Source organism: Macaca nemestrina, chromosome 13 (genome assembly GCF_043159975.1).
Source record: "Macaca nemestrina isolate mMacNem1 chromosome 13, mMacNem.hap1, whole genome shotgun sequence".
Taxonomy (NCBI): Eukaryota; Metazoa; Chordata; class Mammalia; order Primates; family Cercopithecidae; genus Macaca; species Macaca nemestrina.
In genome coordinates, this window is record NC_092137.1 from 116,135,992 (window position 1) to 116,155,516 (window position 19,525).

The 19,525-nt window shown below is 41.3% G+C and overlaps 1 protein-coding gene across 2 annotated transcripts in view; it reads right to left on the reverse strand.

Moving 5' to 3' along the window:
- Nucleotides 1-19,525, reverse strand: part of LOC105490131 (solute carrier family 9 member A2) — a 90,323-nt gene that overhangs the window by 34,870 nt on the left and 35,928 nt on the right. The window contains exons 3-4 of one of the 2 annotated variants that reach the window (XM_011755517.3): nucleotides 13,732-13,982; nucleotides 1,346-1,429 (exon numbers count right to left, since the gene is read on the reverse strand). In XM_011755517.3, coding sequence (XP_011753819.2) covers nucleotides 1,346-1,429; nucleotides 13,732-13,982 — 335 coding nt within the window. The remainder of the gene's footprint in view (nucleotides 1-1,345; nucleotides 1,430-13,731; nucleotides 13,983-19,525) is intronic. The other variant, XM_011755518.3, reaches the window with a different exon arrangement.

Consider the following 19,525-nt stretch of genomic DNA (forward strand, 5'->3'; position numbering starts at 1 on the left):
GGGCACGGTGGCTCATGCCTGTAGTCCCAGCACTTTGGGAGGCCCAGGCGGGCAGATCACAAGGTCAGGAGATCGAATCCAACCTGGCTAACATGGTGAAACCCCATCTCTACTAAAAATAAAAAAAATTAGCCGGGTGTGGTGGCAGGCACCTGTAGTCCCAGCTACTTGGGAGGCTGAGGCAGGAGAATGGCGTGAACCCAGGAGGCAGAGCTTGCAGTGAGCTGAGATCACACCACTGCACCTCAGCCTGGGCGACAGAGCAAGACTCTGTCTCAAAAATATATATATATAGCTTTGGTGTAGGAATAAAACATGAATTAATTTAACATGAATGTCCATGGGATCATTTTCCATTGCTTTGTATCCTTAACACGATATCGAGAGTGATGCTCAAGAGTAGCCAGACACCTTACTGTAACTCAATGAAGTTTCCTACCAGCCTCAGTGAGACACTGAACAGGAAGAAAGAACGCCCTGGGTGGGTACCACAGGCCCTAGCATCTGGTAGTGTCCTGTTCAGGAAGTCTGTGCATGTCTGTGGCACTGAGGCACCTGAGGGGCTGGGGAAAATACTCCCAAAGTTCCCACTGTGGTCTGCCATGTACAACTTGAGTCACCTGGCCTCTCAAGCAAAGGTCTGGAGGTGTTTTTATTGCAAAGACATTTTTTTTTGTTGCAGTGTACTCTGACCTGAAGTAAAACCACCTCACCTTCAAAAACATCAGAAGTAAACAAACTACAAATGAGCTAGTCTGCCTTCCACTAGAGAGGTACAGGCAAAACGGCCTCTTACGGATAGAAAGAATGAAACCATCTCTGCCCACTCCACCAGGTCATCTTTTAGAGCTGACAGTCATCACCATCACAGTATATACATATGTGTCTCTTTCTCTAAAAGAATCACAAGAAACTTACAGAGCTGGCGAATGATGCAGGTTAGAATCAGACTGCCCTTGGCCTTACTGGGTTTGAAGTATGTGGCCAGGAGAGTCCTTGGGTACCATATCACATCATAGCATTATCACAGTGCCACCACACTATCGAGAGAGGAGATTTCTTCCTTCATCACATGAACGCATGAGGATTTCATGTGTGAAGCCCACAGCCGCATTCTGTGTCATCAGTATGACATTGTCCTCAACAAAATAGTAGCCTAAATAGATTCTTAATATTATAGAAAATTCTGGTTAAGTTTCTTAATTCTAAAGCTTCAAAATAAAACTGTTGGCCTTCAATATTCCTAGTACGCCCTTACTTTTATTAGCTTGTGTCATTGAATCATCTTCCCCCCCCCTCCTTTTCATGCATGTCTCTCTCTCTCTCTTTGTTTTAATTTCCATACCTAGTTAATATGATTGAGAAGTGCAATTTAACGTCAACCAACATTTTCTGAGCATCCATTCTGAGCCAAATTCTGTGCTGGGATCTAGGAAGGTGAAAGCAAGTAAGACTCAATTTCTGCCTTCAAGAGTTCACAGTCTAAGGGAAGAAACAGACACAAAGAGATCATCGGAACGCAACACTGTACATGCTAGAATGAGGAAAGGGAAGATGCTGTGGAAGTGCAGGAAAGCAAAGGGTGACTTCTGCCACAAAAGAGGACATTTGAGCAACATCTTCATGGACACTCTCACCTATCAGGAAAAAGAGGAAGTGAGTAATTCAGGGAAAAGCAGCAGCCATATGCAAAGGCATAAAAGAAAGAAACAGGGTGGTGCATTCAGGAAACTGCCAAATGATTCTGTTAGCTGGAGGAGGGGAAGATGAAAATGTTAAGAGATGAGGATGCAAGAAGTTAGGTCTCAATGACACTGTTATACTGAATGCTTAGAAGTTTTAACTTTATAGGCTGGAGAGAAAAATGAGAAATTATAATTTCAATCACATAATTAATGTCTATCTCCCCAACCAAACCGGACGCTCCATGAGGAAAAAGAAAAGTGTTGCCAATGCTTAGCATAGTGTCTGGCATGTATTTTGCATCAATGACTGCATGGATGAATCATTAATTGGAATGATGGTGCAATAGGAATATATTTGCTCTATATCCATTGCCCATTTCGCATTCCAAAGCATGCCCAGATTTCGATAGGTCTTAGGCTCCATTCCGTAGGACAGTGTGGAGACGAGGCATGCACAGAATTCGCAGATGTACCCTGCTATGTTATTATCCCGTACCACTTTAACATAAATGTGTGGTGATTATCACCAATTGAGAGACAGAGAAGGGAGAGCACTGTAATTAGTGGTTTTCTCCTACACCAGCAATTGAGGTTTTCTTTATCAGTATATCAATCAAAATACAGTGTAGGACAATTCAGGCCAGCTATAGACACTACCTCAAAAGAGTTTGTTTTTTGGTTTTTGTTTTTTTGTTTTTTTTCCTGGAGAGGGTGGGGTGGAAATAGACTTTCCTTTCTACTTAAATGATTTGTCATTTGACTATTTTCTGAGTAGAAAATTCGAACAGATACTTTTTTTCTGTATTACTCCATGACTCCATTATTAACCTGCTTTCTACAGATACTTATTTCTTTTCTACCAGAATGTGTGCTTTGAGACTATGGACTAATGCTTAGCACGGTCTGTGCCTATAGTGGTACCAAATACAAGTTCAATTAATGCTAGCTAAGTCTAGTTTAATAAAGATCCAGAGTGCTTTATCTACAATCTGAACTGTGTAGAATTAACCAATTAAGCAAAATTCTTTTGCTCCCATTCCATATGATTTTAAAAAGTATGAATTCAATTGCAAGAAAATATCACCCAAATAATATTTGTATATTCTCAATTAAGGCTTTGCCAAATATGAAAGCATATTCCACTAATCAGTGCCAAGCATATGCAACGATGAAGATCAATTAAAAAGTTTTTTCTGTATTGATTAAAGCCAGGTCTTGTGGTGACTCAGGGCACATTGCATGCTCTCAGAATAAAGTACTCACTCAAGTGAGGTAAATTAAATTATTCCAGGGCATGAATGGACTATACAGTGAATTGCTTCTTCCAGAAAACCTGACAACCAAGAGAAACAGAATTTGACATATGAGAAAATGCAAACAACAATTGTTTTTAAAACAGGATCCAAGCATAAAAACTGAACTATCTTTTTTTTAAACATCAAAAATGAAATACATTGAAGCTGTCATAAATCTTGGATGAATCATGAAGCCTTGTCCATTGCATAAATTCTCTGCAACTTTTTTCTCCCGAAAAACTGCTTTCAATTCAATTCCACTAATGTTTAGAGACCACTTATTGGCACCTGAAGCAACTCTGGTTACCTGGAGAGAGAACATCAAAGGATCACAACTCAATGTCAACAGCGTCATGAAGCACAGGTGTCAAGTGTCGCATGGAGTCTACCCAGTCTAGCTGGGGAGTATTAAGAAAAGCCTCAGAGAGGCGGGAAGATTTGACCAACATTTTGATGATGGAATTAAGGTTTTCCAGGTGGAGGACTCCTGGTCAATGTTGGAGGTGGGCTGCAGGTGGGGCCTGGGTATGTGAAACCCGCATGCAACAATCCTGCACCAGATACGTACACAGAATACTTTGTGGTTCTACATGAGTCCTAGAAACATCAGCATGAGTTGCTGCTTTCTGGAAGTTCTTACAGCTACTAGCAAGTATATTAGAGCAGTATGGTCTGTGGACCACGTGTAAATGTTGGAAAACTACAAATGCCTGTGCCCCATTGGAAAACTACAAATGCCTGTGCCCCATCCAAAGCCTATATCAGAATCTCTGACTGAGGCTTGGGATTCTGTCCATGTAACGACATTTCCAGGTGATTCCTAAACACATTAACATTTAAGGACAGGAAATGGGAGTATAGGCAGAGGGTTCCAAAGAGGAAGGAGAAATGAGAAAAAAGAGCTGAAATTTGGGTCATTTTATTTAAAGTTGTATTGGAGGGTGAGCATAAGGATTAACATGGGATTTGAGGAGTAATGTGGATTTAACTACATTTGCCAACTATTCTTCCTTCCTGTCTCTCAGTTTTTATGACTTGGATCTAGGTGCAGGTCCCTGTGTTCTCTTGCCTAGACTGGTTAGTGTGCAGGCATCTTCACGTATTTTTTTTTCCTGCCTGAGTCTCTACTTAGGTACCTTATCCCTGCTGACAGCAGCATTTCCTGATCCTCCTCTTTAATCAAGGATTCCTCAGCCCTAGGGCAGCCAGTCAGACTGGGGCCATGACCTACAGCTTTCACCCACAGTATCATGAAAACTTTAATAGTTGTAAGTGTCGTGGTGTAAAAAAGTTTTGGAAGCACTCTGATCATGTATTTATCATAAAACAGAAATACAGTTATGTCACTTCTCCTTAAAGATTCCAAAGGCTCTCACCTGCCTATAGCACACAACAGGTCAGGCAAGACCAGGGGCCCCTCCTTCTCACCAACCTAGAGTTCAGTTCACCTCGGAGCCTTCAATTACACCTCTGCCTCTACCCAAAATGTCCCTCTTTTCGTCACTGAGGCTTCAACCCAAGCATCATCAACATTACCATCCCAGTATACTTTACTATAGAGGATTGGGCTTTCCTTGCTAACTTGTAGTCAACACAGATTGGGATGGCAGTCTGACTCAAAGTGAGTTTAAGTTCACTGCCTTCTTCTGGCAACAAACCCTACTTCTCATGTCACAGGGCTGGTCATGTGACACAGTCTGATCCCATGACAGTTCTCCAAACCCCAGGGCCAATCACAGTGCTTGCTCTGAAATGTTTTCTAACAGGACCTGGCAGGGTAGATCTCGCTTTACTCTTCAGTGACAGAGTTGCAGAGATATAAAACTTGATTTGTCTGTGACCCTGGTTTCATGCTTTGGAGATGACTAACCAACTAAAAGGAAGCCTTCTCACGAAGGGACAGAAAGTTAACAGAGAGAAATACTTAGGCAGACATAGGAGTCCCTCATCCTATCACCCTAAGGCCAAATCCCATCGGTCCTCTCAAAAAATGTACTTATTTGCATGAGCCAGGAAATCCCTCCTTTCTGACTTAAACTGGTTTGAGTTTGGCTCCCTTCATTAACACAGAGCTTCACTCTATTGTTTCAGCCAGGCTCCTGACTACAAAGATGCCTGGTGACTTAAGTTACGTCAAATAACGAGGGATTAACTGTGAGGACACAAGTGGAAAGACAGAATGGGGGCCACTTGGCCAGGTCCCCTGGGAATACTGACAAAGTCAGACCTCATGTTTGATTGAGGTAAGGGAAATGGCAGCAGCAGGAGCGAGTACATAAGAGAAATGCTACAGCATCAAGAGGAGCTGCAGGCAGCCTCTCCTCGCCCCAGAAGCCAACACAGGAGGGCCTGGGGTTCACACCAGGCCAGTGTCCTCCCCTGTCCAGAGAATTGCTGAGAAGTAAACTGAGATTTGTTCAAGCAAGGAGAAAGAATAATAGGTTCTCCTTGGGACACATATTATGTCAAGGAAGAGCCAACCTTAACCTCCATAGCTGTATTCCTGGCTCTAACCTCCTCACGCAGGGTCCGAAACACTGATTTAATCCATGTGTCCAAGCGTGTCATATTCAAAAGTACTAGCTGGGTGCTAAGTATACATTTCATTTCAATTTTTCTGAAAAAAAGTTTATTAAAAAAGAAAAAGTATTTATTTCTCAGCAATTATACATTTCTGACTTATTATCTTGTTTTACATTTTGGCCTACACATTACCAGAAAGTAATATCATCTCCTACAATATTCTTGAAATACAGGCCAGAAGGGATATCATCATTTTTAAAAAATAAACATAAAGAACAGTCAAGAAACAGTCCAAAAAGCAAAGTGATGGCAGCATTTTCAGTTACACAAAAATATCCACTCTTCAAATAGATTTGGAAGAATCCGTTCTTAATTCGGGAGCGAATTGTTAAAGTTTTGTGTAATTTAAAGTTGGCAAGGAAATATCAACTTTTTTCTTGTCTAAAGGATACCTCTAAAATCTACCCTGTTATCTGCACTGAAGGAGAAAAGCAATGGTATGATTCATCTTAATAACCAAAAAAGCAATATCAATATCCTATCTTTTTAGCTAAATATTCTAAGAATGCAGTCAATTGATTTTCATAAGCCAGTCAAGTACAGCATCTATTGGATGTATTATGCATTGTACCAATTTTTCCTAGAAAATAAGTTTTTTCTGCTTGTGTTTCACTTAAACTTATATTGCTATTCCTTGAGTACCCGATATATTAATTATTCCTTTAGTACCCTGACCACTTGATAAACACCAGAAGACACTGAGACACAGGTAACAAGTTGAGGGAAGACTGATTGGCTTCATAATGTATTCCTGATAATCTTCAAGAATGAAATACATAATCTTACTTCGCATGAGTTTTGTGTGTTTGATTTTTTTTCTCCATCAAAAATCAATATCTTTTGACATTAGCTAGAATAAAGACCTATAATAGACCTTAATATAGAGGCTCTATTGATCTTCAGTCAGTCTGCAGAGTAAATACAGATAAAAACAGAGATGAAAACAATGTCTTTAATGTTGTTTTACCTCTAAGAAGATAAGGCAAGAAAATATAATGTTTCGAATACTGACTATTGTCTAAGTTTACAAATTCAATTTGCAAAACACATACATTATCTCAACCCAGGGAACCTGTTTTAAAGTACGTTGCTCATTCCTGCAGGAGCCACAGCTTTCCCTCCCACTTTAGATTTTGAGGATGTTTATATCCAAACCCCCAAACGTGGACCTAGGGGAACATTTTTCATTTTCACAAGGTAGCTTTAATTTGACATCTTAATTATCATAAGCCACTTCAGAAGGACCTCCAACTTCCCTTCAGTCTCTCCCTCCTTATTTTCTTTCTAAACTTCCCCATTCTCAAAGAAATGTTCTTTATAAAGAGCACAGTTATCATCAGAGCGGGGAGAGCATTTCTCTTTCATTCCTCCCATCTTTTCATGACCTTTTTTTTTACCTTATCAAAAGGAATAAAACATATGTCACCAAGTCTTCAAATATCCAAGTAGAAAACACTAGTAGTGAGCACCACAGAACAGCAGTGTCTAGTAGGAATCATCGGAGCTGTATATGTAATCTGCAGTTTCCTAGTATTCACAGCGAAAGACATGAAAAGAAACTGAACGTAATTTTCGGAACATATTTATGTAACTCAACACGTCTAATACATTGTCATTTCAACATCAAATCAGTATAGAAATTACTAATGGGACATTCTAGAATCCGTTTTTTCCTACTCAGTCTTAAAAATCTGCTGTGTATTTATTTATTTATTTATTTATTTATTTATTTATTTATTTTCTTTATTGAGATGGAGTCTTGCTCTGTGGCCCAGGCTGTAGAGCAGTGCCGCAATCTTGGCTCACTGCAACCTCCACCTTCCGGATTCAAGCGATTCTCCTACCTCATCCTCACGAGTAGCAGCTGGGATTACAGCCATCCACCACCATGCCCAGCTAATTTTTGTATTTTTAGTAGAGATGGGATTTCGCCATGTTTTCCAGGCTGGTCTCAAACTCCTGACCTTGAGTTATCCACCTGCCCCGGCCTCCCGTAGTGCTGGGATTACAAGCGTGAGCCACCGCACCCAGCCTCTGCTGTGTATTTTAAACTTACAACACAACTCAATTCTACTTTCAAGTGCTCAGAAGCCACACGAGGCTGGTGGCCACCCTATGGCAGGACCGAGGAAAGAAGTGACAGCTTACTATTTTTGTTCCTCCTTCAAAGAACCAGGCAAATGCTGGGGTTCATCTATTGAATCTACTAAATTAAACAGCTTAAACCATAAACATAAATACAAATAATTTCATGAATTGTTTACATGTCTCTAGGTTAAGGTTTATAATTTCCAATTCCTTTCTGTCTTTACTCGTCTTACACTACAGTTCAGGCAAAGTTATACAATAGAAAATAAAAGATAATCATAAGCTTTTTGTTGCTTTCTTTGTTTTTCCTTTTTCCTGAATATGTCCAAGAAATTAAGGGGTATATGCTTTGTTTTTATATCACTTAATTTCTAGCATCATTTTCCTACCTTTCCTCCTCCCACCCCAGCCTTATTTATGTTTGGGGTGGTCATACCAGATTTTGAAGTGGTCAGTCTTGGCCAGTCAGAGGTATCAGTGAAAGTGTACACTATAATTAAAAGTACAACTATTATTTGTCAAGGCGGTGTAAGGCACAATGACCCAGTGAGAAGAAACAGGGAGCCAGAGATTTAAGGCTCTAGTCTTGATTCCCCGCTTCCTTCTTTGTAAACTCTCTTCCTGCTCTTCTTCACACTCGAGGACATTGAGATGAGGGTCAGTTGGCATCATGTGTTTGAAAGCATGTTATAAACACGATACATCATATAATGTTTTATGAATGTCCTACAATGTCATGTGTTTATTATTTTTAATCTTTGTGAACACAAGTAAACATGTTGAACTGGTTATTCTGGTATCTAGGGCTATGGTTTAACCCTCTTGGATCTTGAAGAGATGGTCCCCTAAATGCTACAAAGTGTGGGTAAACCAAGAGGAACTAGGATAGGCAAAAAAAAAAAAAAAAAAAAAAAAGGCATGCTTTCCTATTTTTTCTCAAAATGTTAAACAGATGACAATTATCAGCTCCTACAAAGAAAAAGGATGAAGAGAGCATATGATCTTCACACCTTTACCAGTGACTACTTCAGTCCAGCAAGCTGGAGCTACTCCTGGATTTCATTCCTAAACCTATCATTCTGGAAATTCCCGTTACAAATTTACTTATTTACAAATTTGCATGGGGATGTGCTGGGGTTTTTTTTTTTTTTTTTTTGGTGGGGGGAGGGGATGTTGCACATAAACAGGACTGACCTGGTAACTGGGGACGCAGGGTCAGGTCTAATTCTCCACTGAGTCATCTGACAGCCATGTTTTGTCCATCTGGGCCTTGATTTATTTATTCATAAGAATGAAACTAATCACCATATTCTACTTTCTTTGCAATAATGCTACTGGAATAATTAGCAATAAATAGAAAATACTTAGGAAGTACTCTTAAGGAAAGAAATACTAAGGAATTATTAATCCATCACAGCAGAACTAAAAAATATTGGGCACGGCCAGGGGCAGTGGCTCACACCTGTAATCCCAGCACTTGGGGAGGCTGAGGTGGGTGGGTCACGAAATCAGGAGATCGAGACCATCCTGGCTAACATGGTGAAATCCCATCTCTATGAAAGTACAAAAAAAAAAAAAAAATTAGCCGGGTGTGGTGGCAGGCACCTGTAGTCCCAGCTACTTGGGAGGCTGAGGTGGGAGAATGGCGTGAACCCAGGAGGCAGAGGTTGCAGTGAGCTGAGATCGTGCCACTGCACTCCAGCCTGGGTGACAGAGCGAGACTCCATTTCAAAAAATAAAATATAAAAAAATGGGCACTTACTCTCCTATCTGAAGGAGGAGTTAGTCATTTTCAAAATTTGCTGCTGTGGAGGCCAAGTACACCCTTCCCTCTTCAGGTCAGTGTGTTTCCAATGTCCCACTTATTAGAGCCCAGGGAACTGTGTAGGGTAGAAGGGGAGGATCAGAAAGGAGTCTGAAATCCAAAAGGGGGTAACAAACTTTGGCTTAAGTTGATTTCTATATAATGGCTCTGAATTTTAGTGATCAATTTATCCAACCGTTAGCGTCCTTAGGTAAAGAAAGTAAAATGAGGTCAAATACACCAGCTTTGACTCTGAGAATTTTTCTGAATATAAAGTTCAAAACACATGAGTCAAGGCAGGAATTTCTAAAATCAATAACTATTAGTCACCTCTCATGCCCTGCTATAGTGCTTTGATACTCAAAAGTGTCCAGCGCTATTGATATGTGAAGCTTCTGGTTTAAAGGATGATGGAAACTTTCCCTTAACTCTTATTTCTGGTGCTGTGGAAACTGAAATATACACGTATGCACACACAGGCATATGCGCGCACACACACACACATTTCCCTATTGCCACAATTTATTCCAGGATAGAAATGAGTAGAAGAATGTTAGAAAACAGGGAATTGCATTTACCCTATTAGTGTTTGAGTCTAAAACCCTTCTGAATATACAATAAAACATAAGTGTAAATCATTCCTTAACATTAAATTAGGTTTTGGAGTATTAGGAAGGACCACAAAGGGGAAACCAAATTTAAGACAGCTCAGGAGACATCTCTCCAAATATTTTGTAAGACAGAAGAAGATTTCACCTCATTATTTAATTTACTTGTCAGTAAAAAGCCTGTAAAACCACAGTCTTATGATAAAGTTAAATAGCAGGAACAGGAGACAGTAAAAAGCCTATAAAACCACAGTCTTATGATAAAGTTAAATAGCAGGAACAGTAGACTTTCACTGTCTTTCCAAAGAATTCAAGATACTGAAATCCTGTCCAGCGCTTTCCTCTAAAAGCTTCCTTGCATTTTTAACCCAAACCAAAATCTTCTGTTACTCAGAAGATTGTTTCTTTTTCATTAGATTCATCTAGTAACTACCTGCTCATTAAGTAAGTGACATCCTTCTAGAACAGGCTGCCCAAGAGTCAACAAAGCTAATGTAGAGGGTTACAGGCTCTGAAAGGCAACATGAAGAGGACAGGAGAAGGAAGGATGGATGGAAGAAGGTGGCGGAGGGAGAGATGGAGGAGAGCAGGCACAACTCAGGAAGCCAAGTTTCACAACTGGGCTACAAATCATTATAGAGGCAGTTTAACCTTTCTGCCCACCCAGCAGCTGCCTGTCCTATCTGCCTAGTTTCCTTTCTCAGGAGCTGCCCATTTCTCTTAAGAAAACAAGGGAAAGTCCTGAGCATTCTCCGTATGTCAGGTGCCTTCACGCCCATTAACCTTAAAAGTGGTTTATAAATGGTAGAAGAGAGAGTGCAATTAGTACAATGTATGATAGGAATTTCTAAACTCGGTACAATTTAAGCCCAGAAAAAATGACTAGTTCTGTAAAAGAGGTGTGTGTAGATATGCATTTTAATTGCATCATTATGCTGTATCCCCTGGACCGAAGTAAATACAGTAATTACACATAAAGTGCACATAATGCACTTTAGAGAGGGGCAGGGCATGCACATCTGTGATCTACAGCATAAAGAAGCAACACACACGGTCAGGTTTTGAATGGCATACTAATTACCCCACACTAGAAAAGAGGGTATCACTTCTGAGAACAAACATACCCCAATGTGAATATGTACCTGCATTTGTCATGACAGCATAATGGGTGCACATGGTAATTTTGATGCAAACATGCTTATATCACCGGTAATATCTTATTTAAGGACCCGCTTATTATTTCGGTATACTTTGAGCAATGACAATATTAGTTTATTTTTTATTTTTTTGAGACCGAGTCTCAATCTGTTGTCTGGGGTGGAGTGCAGTGGTGTGATCTCGGCTCACTGCAATCTCCACCTCCCAGTTCAGGTGATTCTCCTGCGTTAGCCTCCTGAGTGGCTGGGATTACAGACATGCACCACCATGCTGGGCTAATTCTTGTATTTTTTTAGTAGAGACAGGGTTTCGCCATGCTGGTCAGGCTGGTCTCAAACTCCTGACCTCAAGTGATCCACCCACCTCATCCTCTCAAAGTGCTGGGATTACAGGCGTGAGCCACTGCACCTGGCCAATGACAATATTAGTTTAAATGTAATAAAAACATTTCCTCTACACTAAGTTGTCAAGAAAATCTTCAGTTTGAAGTTGGCAACAAAGGCCCACAAACCACAGCAGAGAATTACCTGTGCTACTTATCAGGAGTATGTGGCCCTATTTGTCTCTTACTTCTGAATTCGTAGCATAAGTAAACCTGTGATCCCATCTTCACAAGAGGCCAGTGACTTGATATAGCATAGGTCTTCCAAACCTTCCATCACCAACATCAGGGATGCACCAGGATTCCCAGCCCATCTAATTCTTCAACTTTCCCCCCATATGCTGGATCTTTAAGAACCCCAATTCCTGCCTGCAAACATCTGGCAAACTGACAAATTTACATAGCTCCTTTGTGAGTTCTAGAACTTTTACATATACTCAGACTTGCAATGCAATTCAAGGTTCTCATACCCTGACTCTTGCTAGAAGAACACTGCTGGAAACTAGATACCAAGTCCCTCCCCTACAGTCTTTTTAGAGACCTTGTAACTAGTTGGTCATACGTTTTCAATGACACTGGCCAAAGAACAGTGAGGAAACTGGAAGTCATACAAATGATATGAATAGCAACCAGGAAGACATGGTACATTACTGGGTCAAACTAGATTAATGCGTTGCTTTATTTAGGTTTCTCTGTGAAACAGAAAACCAGCCAACCTGTAACTCAGGGCTTTCATGACCCCAGGTTCCACTCTCTTCGTGTAGGGGGTCTTTAACTTCCTCTACCACCAATCTCATCTGCTTCTGAATCAGACGTGCTGATAAACGGCGAAAGTCAAACTAGTCCCCAGTCAAACGATCATCTTAATCAGACCGGAAGAGAAAATTTCAGGATGATCTAGGCTTATGCTTATAGCTGCAAAATTCTAAATATGTACGGCAGGTCCTAGCATTTAGCCTAGTGCATATGGAGCTGTAAATGCATATTTGTCAAAGTAAAAAAAAAAAATGTAAAAGCATTCCATTACTAAGTATTTCTCAATGATCGTATACAGGGTCTTGCCATAATAGAATAGAAGCTTGTTTTTGGAAGCTACAAAAACATCCACAGCCAATGAGCAGCCTCCTTCAAAGTGATGCTCCAAATGCTAAAACAGGATTCAAACTCCATCATTCATCAGCCTACTTGTCTAACTTCTCAAACACTTCCTTCAGAACCAGTTAGTGCATGAGACACTAACCATACCTTTAGTAAATAAACAGTTCCTGGCTTTAAACATTTCCTGCTTGATAATCCTGCATCTTGGTTTAAACAGCTAAACTGAAATTGCGTGGTCACAACTCTTATTTTGCTTTGAATGACTAAGCTGTTATCCCAAATCAAATCTACCATTCAAAATATTTCTATGACTAAGGTTATGCCAGTGAATATCCATAAGCCATTCCAGAGCTCCAAGAGCAGCTTGGGATGTGACTTTGTTGGAATAAGCTTATAGGTTCCCACGTGGACTACGCTGATTGGGCATCAAACTCATACAATTCTTGGTGCCTGACCAAGATCCACCCCAACAATTTACTGTCATATTTCATGAGACCCAGAAGAATGTTTAAGCAGCTTTCTATCTGAGCAACAAATCATGGTAGCATAAGTTTTGCTGATATATATTTCCATTTCTTTGTAACAAAATGTAAGAAAATCTTTTTTTTTTTTTTTTTTTGAGACAGTCTCTCTGTGTCATCCAGGCTGGAGTGCAGTGGCGCAATCTCAGCTCACTGCAAGCTCCGCCTCCCAGGTTCACGCCATTCTCCTGCCTCAGCCTCCCGAGTAGCTGGGACTACAGGTGCCCACCACCACGCCTGACTAACTTTTTGTATTTTTAGTAGAGACAGGGTTTCACCGTGTTAGCCAGGATGGTCTCGATCTCCTGACCTTGTGATCCACCCGCCTCGGCATCCCAAAGTGCTGGGATTACAGGCGTGAGCCACCGCAAAATCTATTTTTAATTGTTCTTAAAAGAATAAGAAAACCTAGTGTTTCATATAACTTATTCAACTTTAATATCTTAGCTGAGAATGCATGCATTCAATGAAATGTCATCATCGAGCACTTTTAACAAAGAATTACTTACGCCATGATGCCCGAGAGGTGAAACATTTCGGCTGTGATGTAGGACAAATAACTGTACAGGAAAACGAAGAGTGGCTCGATCACTCGGATATTATGGGTGAATCGAGTAGTAAATGCCGCTATAAAGCCCAGGAAGATGCCAATCAGCACCCCACCGATTCCCACAACAAAGAAGTTCGCGATTCCTGCAAACACATCAATGGTCTCAATGGTTTTCATCTGGCAAAATGACTTGAACAAGTTGTACAGGACCTGCAGGAAAAAGAAAACACCTTGTCAAGACCCTTTCCAGTTTCCCCATTATCACTCTGGGCACAAACGCATCTACCTGGCCTTCTAATAAGGACATTTCTTCTGTGTACCCAAGTAGGAAAGTGACAATCTTTGTGTATTCGTTTGTCTCATATTTTAATACCGTAGCTTTAAACTAACCAAAAAAACCTTTCAATAAAAGTGAGTTGTCAGGGAATTTATTTCTACAAGTAAGGGAGAGGCAATTTCAAAGTCATTGCATAACTTATTCCAAAAACATTATTTTTTCCAGATATCATCTGAAAGATTATTTTAAAATATTTGTTTGCCATCCAGCACACCCAGCTCATGTTACCATTGCTTGGTAGGTAACATGACAGCAAGAAAGCTTATCGGTGCTGCTGTGAACACATTTACCTTATAAGGTCCTATTGTGGAACCACATGACAGAAGGGACTCACGCATCAGGACAGGTACCCAGGATGAGTCAGTCATCCTCCCAGGTCACCAGTTCCTCACTCCACACTCCACCTCCTCTCCCCACCCACACATACATGTCTGGTGTAACTGAGACACACCCAAAGGAATTTTCTTCAAGCAAAGTGGCAGCAAACTCGTGTGTGTGTGTGTGTGTGTGTGTGTGTGTGCATCTGCCTAGGTTTTCTTATTCCTTAAGAATAATTTAAAATAGATTTATCTTACATTTTATTACAAAGAAATGGAAATGCACATCAACAAAACTTCATGCTATAATGAGACTGCTCTGTTGTTCTTTTTTCTTTTTTTTTTTTCTTTTTTTTTTTGAGTCTCGCTCTGTCACTCAGGCTGGAGTGCAGTGGCGTGATCTTGATCTCAGCTCACTGCAACCTCTGCCTTCCGGGTTCAAGCCATTCTCCTGCCTCAGCCTCCAAAGTAGCTGAGATTACAGGCAGACACCACCACCCCCGGCTAATTTTTGTATTTTTAGTAGAGATGGGGGGTGGTCTCACCATGTTGGCCAGGCTGGTCTCGAACTCCTGACCTCAAGAGATCCACCTGCCTTGGCCTCCCAAAGTGCCAGGATTACAGGCGTGAGCCACCACGCCCAACCTGTTGTTTCGTTCTTTACATAGTCTTGGTTTAGTGAAGCCTTCAAAAGTGCCAGGCACTTCATGTCTGCTGGACCATATGCTTTCAACTTGTGCCTGGGGCCACTGACCGAACTGAAATGGAAAGTCATGGCTGCAGACCCACCACTTTCTTTTCACAAAATAAGCGAGTCAAACACCAGCCAACCAGGTGGCCTGCTTCTTTTTCACTGTGATATTTACAACTCTGGGAGCACCTGTAATCTCCAGGAAAACCGACTGATAAGGACGTTAGGGAGAAAGGCCATGCTACACCCTCATTTGGAGTCTGAGAAGCTCAAAACTGGTCCCATTTGTTCAAGGTCAAATGACACAAAATGCCAGAGGCAATATTAGCATCCAAGACTCCTGACCTCCTGATTAAGTGGTTCAAGGTTCAATCATGGGAGAATGAAGTCACACTGCCTGGTAAGCAGTGTGCGGCCTGGCCAATGCCATCTCACTGTCTCTGCTTCACTTTATGGTCATAGCCTACCACAATATGGGTTTAATACGTTATTCTTTCATCCTTTCTACTTGATTATAAGCTCCTTGTGATCGGTCAACACCTTATTACAATTTACATCTTCTATGTTGCCTAGTAGATGACAATAAATGTCTATTGGCTTTGAAAAATAGTGGATTATTCCCTAGGAAACAGTGAACTTTTCCTTTTCCCTAATTGTTGGTGTAACACTCGAGATCATTTGCTATCCTCCCCACCAAGAAATGACTTCAGAGAAGAACAAAAGAGACTCATTCTCCTGAAAACTTAAATATTTCAAAGACATCATCGTTTGTCAGACAGAGAAGGAAATGGCTCCACGTAGCACCCACTTCCACTTTGAACCTGCTGTCAGCATCGGTTTTCATCAGCATCAACACGCCACAGTTACTTCCTGAGACAGGATCACAGATGTGCTATATATACCCCTTGCCTCCAAACAGCCAAAGGCAAAAGGGACGATCACCGGCGTCCCAGAGGAGAGGCGGGTTTCCCAGCCATCTGCTGCTGCAGGGACAGCCTCTCTCCAGGGCCACTCGGGCACCACATTCTGTCTCCAGCCTCCAGCCTGCACCTGGGAGGCTCATCTCTTCTTTGCTCTAATCCCACTGCAGCCACTACAAGACCTACTTCCTTGGGACGGGCGCGGTAGCTCAAGCCTGTAATCCCAGCACTTTGGGAGGCCGAGACAGGCGGATCACGAGGTCAGGAGATGGAGACCATCCTGGCTAACACGGTGAAACCCCATCTCTACTAAAAAATACAAAAAAAAAAAAAAAAAAAAAAAAAAACACAAAACCTAGCTGGGTGTGGTGGTGGCGCCTGTAGTCCCAGCTACTCGGGAGGCTGAGGCAGGAGAATGGCGTGAACCCGGGAGGCGGAGCTTGCAGTGAGCCGAGATTGCGCCACTGCACTCCAGCCTGGGTGACAGAGCGAGACTCCGTCTCAAAAAAAAAAAAAAAAAAAAAAAGACCTACTTCCTTCAAAGGCTGCCATTCCATTTTCACATCAGGAAGGCCTCATAGTCTCAAAACACCTGGTACACTTTTTTTTTAACTGCTTTCTAACGCACGTCATATTGTAAAGGATTTCATCACTGTTCCATAAAACACACCGTATTTATTAACTCCTGCTCCTGGTTTTCTTTCTTTGTCCTTTCTCTTGCCAGCAACCCACCCCTAAACCTTTACCTATCTTCCAAGGCACAGCTGAACCTACTGTTGCCCCCAAGAGCCCTCCTGGACCCCTCCAGCCTTTGCAAATACCCAGCCCTCTGACCTCCTGCACCACGGATGATCTCCCAGAACATTCAGCATCTTGTGCTGTCGGTGCTGAGTTTTGAGTGAGTGCCTCATGTCCCCAACAAAACTAGAAATTCCTTTAGCACAGAGCTGAGTCCTCTTCTCCTTTTCCTCCCTCTCATCTCTACACCCCAGTCCATCCAGTGCGCTGAAGAGTTCTCTGAGGGAAGTCCAGGTACTCCTTCCACAGATTAACGGGCATCTGCAACTGGGTCACACATTCCTAATCCTTACAAAACTATTTTGCTGGCAACTTAATGCATCAAATCTATCAAAGCTACAGCCTGTCTTAAATCCCCGCTTAGACTCTGCAAAGAATTAAGATGGGTCACAGGCACTGTACTCTCAGCCCATTGGGCCAAAGCTCCATTTTTGATCCTTCTCCTGCCTGCGATGCCACTGCAGTGTCAGAGCTAATGTCTCAGGTAGAAGCGTTACCTTAACAACCAGAAAACTTTCCACAACCTCCCACCTGTTTTACACTGAACCTGATACCTCGTTAGTGATCAGCACGAGATAAAATTCTTCTGGTTACAACTGGCCGAAACCACATACTTAGTTCATTCCAGTTAAATCCTTCAATTGTATTACAAGGGAATCTATGCCGAAAAGTGTTTTAGAATTTTAATTTATATAGGTATATGTATTATGTGTATATATTATGCATGTGGGCTGCAAATGTCTCTAGTGAGTCGGTGCAAAGTTGATCTCCCCTTGACACTTGTATTCTTAGATTAAAATGTCAGTGATGCCTGTGTACTAAATTCTGTCATGGGCTAATTTGACAGCTTTGAAACTATACTGCTTATGATTTTTTTTAATTGCAAACATATATATATTAAAATTAGCAGTTATGAACTTTGAACTTTGATTTTAAAAGCATATTAATTCTGTGAAATCACATAAAGCAAGGGTGCAAATTATGCAAATACAGTTGTCTATCAGAATGGCTCTGTTCCAGAAAAAAAAGAATGTTCAGGTAATTTCTTCCTGCATGAAACATACAGGATAATGATTTTGCATACGACATTTTAGATCTATTATGCTGTTTGCAAAATCAAAATTAACATCCAAGTGGTCACTGCTTACCCTCCATCTTCCTAAGGTTACTTTCCACTCCACAGCACACAGTGACTGGGCCTCTGGGGCCCATTACTGGCTTCTCTCTACAGAACCAGCTCTCCTTAACTAAGCCTGGTTATGAGCAGGTGGAGGAAACTCTTTAAGTCTTCTTGCAAAATTTATTAGAATATTCAGTGGCTGCATTAACATGTTCTAGAAATAACCTGAAAAATATTTGCCTAATAAGGGAAATGTTGGGAAGTTTTCATACAACATTTATTCTAAGGGATAGCAGAAAAGTCTATTTAAAAATCACACCTTTATTTTTTTCAATTGTCATGTCTCTAGTTCTACTACTTCTAATCTACTACAGTCCTATACAATAGCATGAAGGGTTTGATCTGCAATTTATACGATCCATTTCTCTTGCTTTGAGACATTTGCATGCTAAGTTTTCTTTGCTTCAGCTTTTCTAGCTCGATGTTGAATTTATCATAATTTGGGAAAGGAGTTAATGGCACTAACCTACCATGTTACCCATCCTCGAGGTTATATACTGTGTCAGTGAATTTTCTCTGATTACCCCTGATTCTTCTATCTGCAACTCCCAGTGACTCATCGTTTTTGCCGTAGGCATCATGGTCCATATTTTTAATACCTTTCCAAAGTCCATGAGTTCCTTAAACTAACCCCTATTCTTCTATCTGCAACTCCTAGTGACTCATAGTTTTTGCCGTATGCATCATGGTCCGTATTTTTAATAACTTTCCAAAGTCTGTGAGTTCCTTAAACCTCTCCTAGGGATAAGACGGAATGAATGAATCAAAGAATCTTCCACAAAACATCTCCACCTCTATTCTTTGAAGGTACCTGACTAGGAGATAAAATTAAAATTTTTGACACCATCGTTCTAATTATTCTTAACACGTGCTCAATTCAGTACTCAGCCAATTCAGTGAGAGAAACGTCTAGTAGTTTATTATTTGGCAAACCTGTGGGCATGCCCTGATATCTTGTGGGTCTGACTTTGAGGGTCAATGAACTCTCAGCCAGGGCAAGTAAGTTACCAAAGGAAGCTCTTAAATATGAAACCATGACAGTGGTTCTGACTGAAAGGCTCTGGCCATTCCTTGATAAGAGCTTCCACCTCAAAGCACCAGTCAGGACCTCCTTCTGAATGGAGTGACAAGCTCTCACTTTGGCCACCTGCCTTCCCTGGGTCAGCCCTCCCTTTCTTTCCGTAAAACCACAGTTGTGCCTCCGTGCCTCCTGGGAGGAAGCACAGGGGGTGCGTCTGGATGGCCTGCTACCTTTGCATACTCTACACAGTGACTTAGCCAGACCCTATCCTGAGATCTGATTTGGGACAAACTCAAAGAACGGGCCGCCGAGATGTCTGAATAACATTTTGATAGAGGTGGGAAAGCAGTGTGGAGGCCTGGCGTGTCATTCTGAAACTAATTTAACTCTACTGAGCTGCCCTAGAAGGACTGCAACAGGCGCTCTTATTTCTTTGTAAAGTTCCCTTTGCACTAAATAGACTCACTCCAGGAATTCCCATTCAAATGT